Source organism: Ipomoea nil, unplaced genomic scaffold (assembly GCF_001879475.1).
Source record: "Ipomoea nil cultivar Tokyo-kokei standard unplaced genomic scaffold, Asagao_1.1 scaffold3401, whole genome shotgun sequence".
Taxonomy (NCBI): Eukaryota; Viridiplantae; Streptophyta; class Magnoliopsida; order Solanales; family Convolvulaceae; genus Ipomoea; species Ipomoea nil.
In genome coordinates, this window is record NW_017619829.1 from 1 (window position 1) to 11,627 (window position 11,627).

Genomic DNA, 11,627 nt, shown 5'->3' on the forward strand with positions numbered 1-11,627 from the left:
TTTAGATCTGAAATTGGATAAGGCAATTAGAAAGTTAAGTAAATGGAATGGAATATTTAAGGAACTAAACATCAACACATTTGTTCAAACTTACTTCTGGGACGACTAGTAGAGAGATACTTGCATAAAGAAGGTCAATTGATATCCCTTGAAATTTGAATTTCATAACAGGGACATGAGCATCAGGAACAGGTTGAAGTTCACTAACTTCTTCCATTTCAACTAAAATATCACGCAGAATAATGAAAAAATCTTCCTGCAGAGAGAACGGATACAGAAGTGAACTCTTTAAACAGCAGTAGATGTAGAACTAACAATAGTGAACTAAAGGTATTTTATCCACAACTTGATACTCACATCTCGATTAATATAAGATGGCCCAATGCACAATGTGTCAATGTCAGCTCCTGGCCCATGAACCTACAAGAAATATCACTTGTGGACACATTATGTGCTAAGGGAAAGCTTCAAGTTATTACCATAGGAACCAATTAAATTTGATAACTAGGAATAACTACAGTTTTATTTAACATAGACAGAAATTTTAGTACGTATAAGGTCTGGATTTTGTAACATTATATTCTTTCTACCATCTGAAGACACTTCTGGTTACCCCTTTCAGATAGGCAGTGTGTCGTATTTATAGTTTAAATGAATTAAAATCCAAGTAACAAATAAAATATATTAGTTACAGTTTTGATATGCAGACACCTCGTAATCATTCTTTCCCTGCCGTATTTTGCACTAAAAGTTTTTAGTTACCATATCAAGCACCTATAGCCTAACTGTCAAGTCATTTGACAGGCTGGTAATATTACATAGCATGGGTTGGAGTATCAAAAGCCACTATAGAAGGATTCACTATCTAAAATGCACTCACTTCACACATTTGCTTCAGAACAGAAGATTGGTCCAATACTGCTCATGATAAAAGCCAGAATTAATTAAATAATTCTTAGAAATCATGATATTACTAATGTATTTCCCACAGTAAACATCCAAATTCATGCCTAAACTACATTAATGTTACCTCTTATCCAACATCATAGCTACAAACAAAGATATTATTATCCAGATTCCCAACTAGGGGTGTAAACGAGCCGAGCCGAGCCCGAGCCTGGGTAGGCTCATGCTCGTGCTCGTTAATGATAGCACTGCTCGAGCTTGTTCGAGCTCGTGACTGATGTTCGAGCTCGAGCTCGAATTCGAGCCTGAACTCGAGCTCAAGTTCAGGCTCGAATTCGAGCTCGAGTTTAGGCTCGAATTTGAGCTCGAGTTTGATCTCAAATTTGACCTGTTTGATTTAAAATTTAAACTACTTTGTTTTATGACTTTTATCCCTACATAATTATTAAAGTATTTTAATTTCCCTCCCCCAATTATTATTTTTATATACTAAATACAATATAATTATATTATATATTATATAATATATTATAAGGCTCGTGAGCGGCTCGTCAAGCCGCGAGCCTACAATACCTAAGCTCGGCTCGTGCTCGTTTAATCCACGAGCTGCTCGAGCTCGAGCCGAGCTCGATTTTGACCGAGTTTGAGCCGAGCGTTGACCGAACCGCTCACGAGCGACTCGCGAGCGGCTCGGCTCATTTACACCCCTATTCCCAACAAAAAAGAACTTAATTGCAATGACCAAGCTAACTGTTCAAATTTTGTCAGAGACTAGCAAACCTAATGCTTTTTAACATCACAACAATCACCACTTCAAATCAGAATACTGTTGATGGCCACTATAAAATTCATAAAAAGCTCCACCCAGTCCTTATTCTCGTTAAATCATAAGGTTCATCCGTTCATTCCCAAAGGCCAAAACCCACTTCCCTCTAGTGTGAGAGGGACTACAAAAGAATTACCAAAAATATAATTCAGGGCATCTCTAACTAATTCAAATTTCAAAATAAGCAATGGCATCCACAGTAAGTGTGTCAATTACTTTTTTGTTTGTAGTCTTTTTTATTTCCATTGCCTCATCCAGAATAGTGCATTATTAACAGGATCTCCTTTCTATTCCTGATGTCAAATTGTGCTTAATAAATTAGCTTTACAGTAGATGCTGCTTGAATATAGCTAAATGTTTTATGTATAGAGAACTCCACTTTAACTTCTGGTTCATTCAGTCTGCTACACTAATTACACAAAACTTGTTAACTCAAGAGGACATATGGTTCATGGTTACCTCACTCTAAACAATTTTCTTATTTCAGAAAGGTTTTATTTAAGCCTGCACCTTCAGTAAGGTTTTTTATTGCTACCCTCTATTTAGCTAGCTGTAGTTGATTTACACCTGCATCTACAGTTAGGTTTATTCAGCTTCCCTCTACTAACTGCACAAAACTTACGAACATAGAACATTGTGGTTCATCCGTTCATGTTTGCCTTAACATTTTCCTTTTTAGCTATTTTATCATCATTGCCAAGCATTCATAAGATAAGGAAGAAAATTTTCAGCAAGGATCGTATGCTATTAAGAAATTTATGTAAATGTTACTGATTAAAGAATATTATTGAGTAACATGCAAAACAATTTTTCAAGCCATCACAAGACTAAAATCAGCAAGCTATTAATATAGTCTTTTTGCAGTTATTATCCTCCTTCAGTTTATGATTTTACAACATGCTGCTTTGCACTATCATAGGGAATTTTTTGGTCTAGAGGTACGTGATTTTTCTTAAGTATCTAAAAATCAGTGCAATGAAAAACCTATGAATTAAATAAAAAAGAGATAGATAACTTTCAAATGTTTAATAAGAAGCAAATATGTAGAACCTTGAGATATTACATCTGATGTCCTCCTAAATTCTAATGTACATAAAATAACTGAAAATTTTACTTACCCCTAACTGGTAGGAGCCAAAAGTCAATATAACAGCATTTGCATCTTCCACCATTTGATCTGAGTAACCTCTCTGACGGGTCAATTTCTTCACCCAGAGCTTCACAATCTAAACCACAATTGACAGTATTAATGCCAATCACATATTCAAAGCAAGCAAAAGAACATCAGACTGGGAATAAATAGGATTGTTGTATTGCCTAAAAATCATATTAAAATTAAGAATAGGCCAGAAGTGATGAGAAAACATGCAGGAGTCATGTCTATGAACAAATTGGGTTGTAATGCATTTGAGTCAAACCAAGACTAAAAAAGTTGAATACAACTGATTAGCTAGTTGAACCTATATAGTATTATAAAGTATAAACCCATCTCTTTCTCTCTAACTTTTAATGTGGGCCACACTTCAACGCTCTCCCTTAAGTGGACAACTAGACCATCTTGAATCTAAACACCACTTGGAATCGGAACTCCTCCCCTTGAAGCTTGAAAGCATGTAGGGGCTAGGTATATGGATGGACAATCAAGAATAAAGCCACATGCAGTTGGGGCTAGACATCCAGACAACAAATGAAAATGGGTTGAACTTGCTTTGGTACCACGTTAGGATTATGAATAGACCACAAGTGATGAGAAAACAAGCAAAAGTTGTGTTCACGAACAAATTAGACCCTAATCATTTGGATTTTAAAAAAAAAAAAGTTACAGGCCTTGTTTGGCAATTAGAGGTTAACGGATTGGTTAGCTGATAGCGGTTAGCGGATGGGTTAGCTGTTTTGACCAACGAATTGTACTAGCGGTTCGTAGCACGGTATTAGCAATTTACATGTAAAAAGACATATATGATTAGATAGTTAAACTCATAGCACGGTAAACCTAATTCGTTATGTCTAATTTTTCAATTGTGGGACACACTTCAACAAAAAATGTTTCCAAAGTAATGAACTAATATTTTCAACAACAACAAAAGACAAACACAAGGGAAAGATTCACCTTTTGCCCTTTTGGTCTCAATTCAATACAAGTGAGAGTCCACAACTATATGTTGAAAGCTAGATTCAAGCCTGCATGAATAGTCTCATAAGCTGATCTCAATGACCTCCTATTTCCTTGACTCAAAACAACAAGTTTGTCAGTGCATCATGTCTACCTTAGTCTCATCTAGGAACCCAAGCAGCTCCTCTATTTCCCTTACTACTCCACGTTACTTTTGCATATAGCATGAGAGTCAACTCTTATACATATATACTACAAATATGTGTGTGTGTGTGTGTGTACACACACACACACACACAAATGGAGTACGTGGGAAGTCCAAGAATCCTCCGACTTTGGCAGCTAGAGCTTTAAATATTCTCAATATCTACATTTCCTTTAAATCTTATTTTCTTTACCACTATGATGCATTTAATGTTTCAAGCACTTCTTCCCTTATAGTTCTATTTAAACTAGAGTTCTATTGGAAGAGGTTATGCAAGCATGATGCTGATGCTACACACCACCGAAGACGGAGTAATTCTTTTATTTGGCATAAAAAGAATGTGATTCCCTTATCCTCTTAGGGTAACCCAATGAAGCAAAAGACTATCACCATCATACTTTTAGATAAGTGGAAGGAACTCAAGAACTCATCGATGAAGCTAGCAAGCTAAGAGTCGTTAACTTACTGTTGAAACCCTAGGCCCGTTACAGTGGGCCCATTAGGTTATAGCTAGTTTTCAGTATAAATTATTGTAATCTGTACAGTTCTATGTTGAGAAATAGATGAAACCCTTCACACTTTCACATGGTATCAGAGCCTAAACCCTAGATAGTTTTTCCCCTCTCTTCCCCGCTGCCGCGCCGCCGCCGCCGCCACCGGAGTTTCACTGCCGCCGCGACTGGTCTTCTCTCTCCGACCTCTGCCTGGTGGTTCTTCTCCCAAACCGAGACCACAGGCCTCACCGGAGCTCCGTCGCGAGTCTGTGCCCAGAGTCCGGTCGCCATCCGCCGCCGCACGCGCCGCCACGCGCCGTCGCCGGGAACCGCCGCTGTTTTCCGGCCATAACTCTCTCCTCCGATCTCCGATCGAGACGTCGTCACCACCATTGGACTCGTCTCGACGAGACGCTTCCGGGAGTGTTGACCGTTTTCCTCGCCACCGCCGGCCACCGCCGCCGCCGCCGCAGGTCACCGCCGGTCAGAGAGAAACAGACAGTGTGTTTTTTCTTTTTGGGTAATCTCTATGGCTTCCTTTACCTCTTATCCCACCATTACTATGGACAAATTGGTTGGGAGTGAAAACTACACTTCGTGAGCCGCTTCTGTGACACTCTGGTTCAAAGGCCAGGGGATGTCTGATCATCTAACCAAAAAGGTTGGGGAAATTGAAGAGTCGAAGAAATCAGATTGGGAGAAGTCAGATGCGTTATTGTGCAATATGTTGTGGCAATCCATTGACCCTAAATTATATCTTATTTACAAGTCTTATGACACTTGTTATGATGTGTGGAATAAAGCTAAGTCATTGTATACTAATGATATCCAAAGGCTATATTCCCTTGTATCTAATATGCTTAATTTCCGTTCCACTGCTGATATGAGTACACAGGATTTCTTGGGTCGGATGGAAGCTTTACAGCAGGAGTATCATAATTTACTTCCATATCAGGAGACGTCAGAAAGTCATATGAAGCAGTATGATAAGTTCTTTATGGTGATGACCTTGGCTACCCTTCGGCCTGACCAGGTTCACATTCGTGATCAGATTTTATCCAGTCCTAGTGTGCCTACCTACACTGACGCTGCTGCCAGACTGCTTCGTATTGCCTCAACTCCCTCAGTTGAACCTATTGGAGAGTCATCAGTTCTAGCTACTCGGGCTGTGGATAGAGGACCTTCTGGACCATCTAGTGGTGGTGGTGGTCGTCGTGGCAAACTTCCTCGGTGTGAATACTGCCACAAAGATGGTCATACCAAAGATCGTTGTTGGAAGTTACATGGTCGGCCTCCCCGTTCTGTTAATCTGGCCCAGGCTGCTGCATCCGAGAGTCAGACTTATGAGCCAACCTCTACCCCAGTTGAGATGACCTCTAGGGAATATGAAGAGTATCTCCAACTTAAAGCAGCATCCCGCCTTGAATCTTCCACACCTAATGCTGGTACTTCCTCTTTGGTTTGTCTTTCACACGCCAATACTCCAAACTCTTGGATATTGGACTCAGGTGCTTCAGATCATATTTCTGGTAACCTTTCTCTTTTGCATAATGTGTCTAAGTCTAAGACTTTACCCATGGTCACCTTAGCTAATGGTCATCAAACACCAGCAATTGGTGTTGGTCAGGCTTCCCCTATATCGTCTTTTTCCTTGGAGTCTGTTTTATATGTCCCTAACAGTCCCTTCAACCTTATCTCTGTGAGTAAAATTACCCGTACTCTCAATTGTTCCATAACCTTTTGTGCTGATTCGGTTGTTGTGCAGGATCGCAGTACGGGGAGGGTGATTGGCACCGGCAATGAGTCACAGAGCCTCTATTACATGCGGGGTGGTGATGTTGCTGCTTCTGCCTCTACAGAGTCTCCTTTACTTATTCATAGTCGTTTGGGTCATCCTAGTCTCTCTAAACTAAAACGGATGGTCCCAGGTCTGTCTGTTGAGTCTTTTGATTGTGAGTCGTGTCATCTTGGAAAGCAATCACGTCAGTCTTTTCCGAGAAGAGTCAATAATCGGGCTGCGTCCCTCTTTGATTTAGTTCATTCAGATATATGGGGTCCTTGTCGTGTCAACTCTATTTTGGGTTTTCGTTATTTCGTAACCTTTATTGATGATTATTCAAGGTGCACTTGGGTTTTCCTTATGAAAGATCGTTCTGAATTGTTTCAGATTTTTCAAACTTTTCGTGCTGAAATACAAACTCAATTTGGCAAACTCATTCGTGTTTTGCGTAGTGATAATGCTAAAGAATATCTCTCTCATCCTTTTCAGTCATATATGACATCTCGTGGTATATTGCATCAAAGGTCATGTGTTTACACACCTCAGCAGAATGGGGTGGCTGAGCGTAAGAATAGACATCTAGTAGAAATTGCCCGTACTATGTTGTTACACTCCCATGTTCATTCTCAATTCTGGGCTGATGCTATCCTTACTGCTTGTTACCTGATCAATCGCATGCCATCTTCTGCTCTTAACAATGACACCCCATATTCCATTGTGTGTCCTTCTGTTGATCCTTTCCCTATTCAACCTCGTGTTTTTGGGTGTGTTTGTTTTGTCCATGACATGACTCCAGGTCGATCCAAATTAGATCCTAAAGCAGCCAAGTGTGTCTTTTTGGGTTATTCCCGTGTCCAAAAGGGTTATAGGTGTTATTCTCCAGCACTAAAGCGTCACTTTGTATCCGCAGATGTCACCTTTATTGAGTCCACACCATTTTTCCAGTCCTCATCAGGAGACACAATCCCTGTCTCTGAGGTGCTCCCCATACCTTATCTTGGTCCACTTCCTCTTGTCCAGTCCACTGTTCCTCCAGCTCAACCGACTCCTCTTAACCCGCCCCTTCAGGTTTATCACCGGCGTCCTCGCCCTGCAGTTCCTAAGGTCCCTAGTGACTTGCCAGTATTGTCCGATCCTCCGGCTGCGGTTCCACCACTTCCACTGCAATCTGACACTGATCTCACTGAGGCACCTATTGCTGTTCGAAAAGGTACACGTTCTACTCGTAACCCCCATCCTATATATACCTTTCTGAGTTATCACCGTGTCTCGTCCCCTTACTTTGCATTTCTTTCTCACCTATCTTCTGTGTCTATACCCAAATCCACTCGTGAGGCTCTCTCGGATCCAGGTTGGCGTCAAGCCATGTTAACAGAAATGGAGGCCCTCCAGTCTAGTGGCACGTGGGAGTTGGTTCCTCTTCCTCCTGGTAAAACTGTGGTTGGTTGTAGATGGATTTATACGGTGAAAGTGGGCCTTGATGGCGCAATTGATCATCTTAAGGCTCGTCTGGTGGCAAAAGGCTATACTCAGATTTTTGGTTTGGATTATACTGATACTTTTTCCCCGGTTGCTAAAATTGCTTCAGTTCGTTTACTTTTGTCTTTGGCAGCCATTCATCATTGGGACTTACACCAGCTGGATATCAAGAATGCCTTTCTTCATGGTGATCTTCACGAGGAGGTTTATATGGAGCAACCACCTGGGTTTGTTGCTCAGGGGGAGTCTGGTATGGTATGTAAACTTCGCCGTTCTTTATATGGTTTAAAGCAATCTCCACGAGCTTGGTTTGGAAGGTTTAGTTCTGTGGTGTGTGAGTTTGGTATGACAAGAAGTGCAGTTGATCATTCTGTTTTCTATCGTCATTCTAATGAGAAATGCATATACCTTGTAGTATATGTGGATGACATTGTTATTACAGGGAGTGATCAAGAGGGCATATTTCAGTTGAAGGAGTATCTCTTTAGTCGGTTCCAGACTAAGGATTTGGGTAAGCTAAAATACTTTCTTGGAATTGAAGTGGCTCAATCTAGCAGTGGTGTTGTTATTTCTCAAAGGAAGTATGCCTTGGATATCTTAGAAGAAACTGGCATGCTGGACAGTAGACCGGTTGATAATCCAATGGATCCGAATGTTAAACTCCTACCAGGACAAGGGGAGCCATTGCCTGACCGAGAGCGATATAGGAGATTGATTGGAAAACTGAATTATCTCACGATCACACGACCGGATATCTCCTTCGCAGTTAGTGTGTTGAGTCAGTTTCTTGAGACACCTTGTGATTCTCATTGGGATGCTGCTGTTCGTGTTCTAAGGTATATCAAGAGAGCACCAGGACAAGGCTTAGTATACGAAGATAGAGGACATTCACAAGTTGTTGGGTATTGTGATGCAGATTGGGCTGGTTGCCCGTTTGACAGACGCTCTACTTCAGGTTATTGTATTCTCATTGGAGGTAATCTCATATCTTGGAAAAGTAAGAAACAGGATGTGGTTGCTAGGTCCAGTGCTGAAGCAGAATATCGAGCCATGGCGCTTGCCACATGTGAGCTTATGTGGCTTAAACACCTACTACAAGAACTGCAATGTGGCAATGTTGCCCAAATGACGTTGATATGTGACAATCAAGCAGCTCTACACATCGCGTCAAATCCTGTTTATCATGAGAGGACTAAACACATTGAGGTTGACTGTCACTTCATTAGAGAGAAGATTGTGTCAGGGTGTATTAAAACTAGCTTTGTTAATTCTGCAAATCAGTTAGCTGATATCTTGACGAAATCCCTTAGAGCTCCTAGAGTTGAATATATTTGTAACAAGCTGGGAGCTTATGATCTATACTCTCCAGCTTGAGGGGGAGTGTTGAAACCCTAGGCCCGTTACAGTGGGCCCATTAGGTTATAGCTAGTTTTCAGTATAAATTATTGTAATCTGTACAGTTCTATGTTGAGAAATAGATGAAACCCTTCACACTTTCACACTTACTAGTAGCTAGAGAACAGACTGTGGTGCCTAAACATGTACCCCATGAGTTTCAAGTTCTGTTGAAAAAATTTTGGAATGTACCACCTGACAATTTTCCAGATGGTTTATTGCCCTTACGGATTCAACATATAGTAGATTTTATCCCAAGGTCTAGTCTACCAAATTGTTCATATTACCACACAAGTCCGCCAAAAAATAAAGCTCTAAAAGAAAAAATAGTGCTACCGCAGAAGGGGTTCATTCACTGCAAGGAAACCATTTTCTCTGCCTTAACTAAAGGGGCTGATTTTTCTTGGTTTTGTCATGAGTAGTGAGGTGTGCAGGTTGGTGAGAGTGTGAGACTAAGTGGAGTAAACAAGACAAAGCTAGCTTCAACATACTCAAGGTGTTGTGTTTTTTCATTGAATGCAATGCTACTGGAATGGGCATTGGCGCTATATTTTCTCATGAACATCTTACTGCTTTCTATAAGGAAAAATTGAGTCCTCTTTCTTCTCCCACAACTCTCTCTCCCCCAAAGAGCTAAAAGCCCTTTGTTTCTCCCTCTTACATCACTTCTATTTTCATCATCCTCTAAGCAAGACCATCAAAGCGAGTGAAACAATTTTTCATTTCAGATCCAATGGTGTATTTTTTTATTCAATGTCAATGGCATTGTATCACATGAGATTATTCCAAAACTGTATACATATTCTATTTTCCATATAAAAATTGCATGTCCAACATAGTTTAAGAAAAAAGGGTTCCACACAGATCTACATGTGAGAAGATTTGAATTTGATGTTTTATAGTCATATAAGTCATATACTGATATACTGTCTTGCAATAGCTGTTTTTGTTGACTCAATTGAAAGGGTGATAGTTTTTTTCCCATACTGTCAAGCCAAATAGGACTAAGCTCAAGCATCTCATTTATCACACTTGTTTGTTGTTGATTTTTGTCTAGACAGCTCATATAAAACCTAACAAAACATATTCTATCCTCATAGCCGACTAAACCTGCGCTTCGCACAAAACTTTCACAGTAACAAATTAAGATGAAAAGCCTTCCACCTTGTTTTAGTACTACCATCTTAAGACTCACTGCATTTCGAGACATATAGGGCAGGCATTCATACAACACAAACTAACTGGAAAGCCAAATGTTTAACAAAATTACACTCCTCTTCATAAAGTTTTGTAGAAATGTGCACAGATATACTGCAATGAGAACAATGAAGGAGATAAAAATATAATTACTCCCACTAACCATTGAACCTAAACACATTACCTGATCAAGCTGGCGCAGCACCTGCTCTCTCTTAGCAGTTTCTTCATCACTCTCGTACAACCCTGAATCCCTCAAGAACTTCAAATCAAAATTCAACACAAAATTAATTCCAATTCAAGCCCCAACTAGATAGTGAAAACAAATGTCATCTAATTTAATTTTCTTCATTTTATTTAAATATAAAAAAAAATAAAAAAAAAAAAACTTTGTTAAATTTCGTTAAGCCAGTCAACAAAAAATTAAGTTGATAAACGAAAAAATACCACCTTTTCGAGTGCTGCGCTTCTCTGAAGATCTGCCTCGGATGGCCCAGCCAGAGACAAAGGCTTTGTAACTCCGTATTTCTTCGGCGGCGGCGCCTCCATTGACGTCGGTGAAGTCTCAGCTGCGCTCTCAGAGCCCACCGTCATTGCAATTTGTACTCTTTTTTGAGAACAAAGAAAGGAAAAGTTCACAAACTGCTAACAAATCAGGAAATCTGAAGCAACCCAGAAGTTAAATTTCGGAGATCTTGACCCCCATTAATTGCCGAACCAGAAGAAGAATGAAGAAGAGACTTTTTTTGGGGGTTTTATTTTTCTCGAGTATATTAATCAAACGAAACCCTAATCTACATGTATGTACATACAAAGGAAGAAAGATTCTTGTATGTAGATATAGAAAGAGGAAGAGAGATAGAAAGAGAGAGAGATCTGAGATGATGAAGAAAGCGGGGTCAATGAGAACCGGTTTGGGGTTTTTCCATAGTGGGTAATTGGGTTTGGGTTTTTCCAAAAGGTCAATTTATTTAAGTATTAATTATTACAGAAATGCATTTATTATTTGATTTTTTCCATTTCAATCCTCCACTATCCACACCTTTTTGCATCCAGCTGTTTCTTGTATTAAATAAAATAGATTTTTGTTTTTTTTTTTGGAATATAAAATATATTTTTGTTAAATACAGTATAGTGTGTTATGTGTAGATCATTTTTTAGATTGACGTTACATTTGTTTCTAAATAAAAATGTCAGACGTTTTTTTTGGATCTAACATGTCTAATTCACAA

The 11,627-nt window shown here is 39.7% G+C and overlaps 1 protein-coding gene across 1 annotated transcript; it reads right to left on the reverse strand.

The window, feature by feature from the left end:
• Positions 1-47: 47 nt before the first annotated feature.
• On the reverse strand, positions 48-11,348 carry LOC109171297 (nuclear poly(A) polymerase 4-like). The gene is made up of 5 exons (XM_019320370.1): positions 10,846-11,348; positions 10,580-10,657; positions 2,851-2,958; positions 358-420; positions 48-256 (listed from the first exon to the last, which is right to left on the reverse strand). Exons 1-5 carry the CDS (start codon positions 10,987-10,989, stop codon positions 65-67), a joined length of 585 nt encoding a protein of 194 aa, XP_019175915.1. The 5' UTR covers positions 10,990-11,348; the 3' UTR covers positions 48-64.
• Positions 11,349-11,627: the final 279 nt, after the last annotated feature.

What these genes read in the sequence shown, in the direction of transcription:
- LOC109171297 (XM_019320370.1), bottom strand. Translation starts at nt 10,989, where the DNA reads ATGACGGTGGGCTCTGAGAGCGCAGCTGAGACTTCACCGACGTCAATG. An exon ending in TGCTGCGCCAGCTTGATCAG is followed by an intron (nt 2,959 to 10,579) that starts GTAATGTGTTTA and finishes ATTGTGGTTTAG; the next exon opens with ATTGTGAAGCTCTGGGTGAA. An exon ending in TTGGCTCCTACCAGTTAGGG is followed by an intron (nt 421 to 2,850) that starts GTAAGTAAAATT and finishes TATTTCTTGTAG; the next exon opens with GTTCATGGGCCAGGAGCTGA.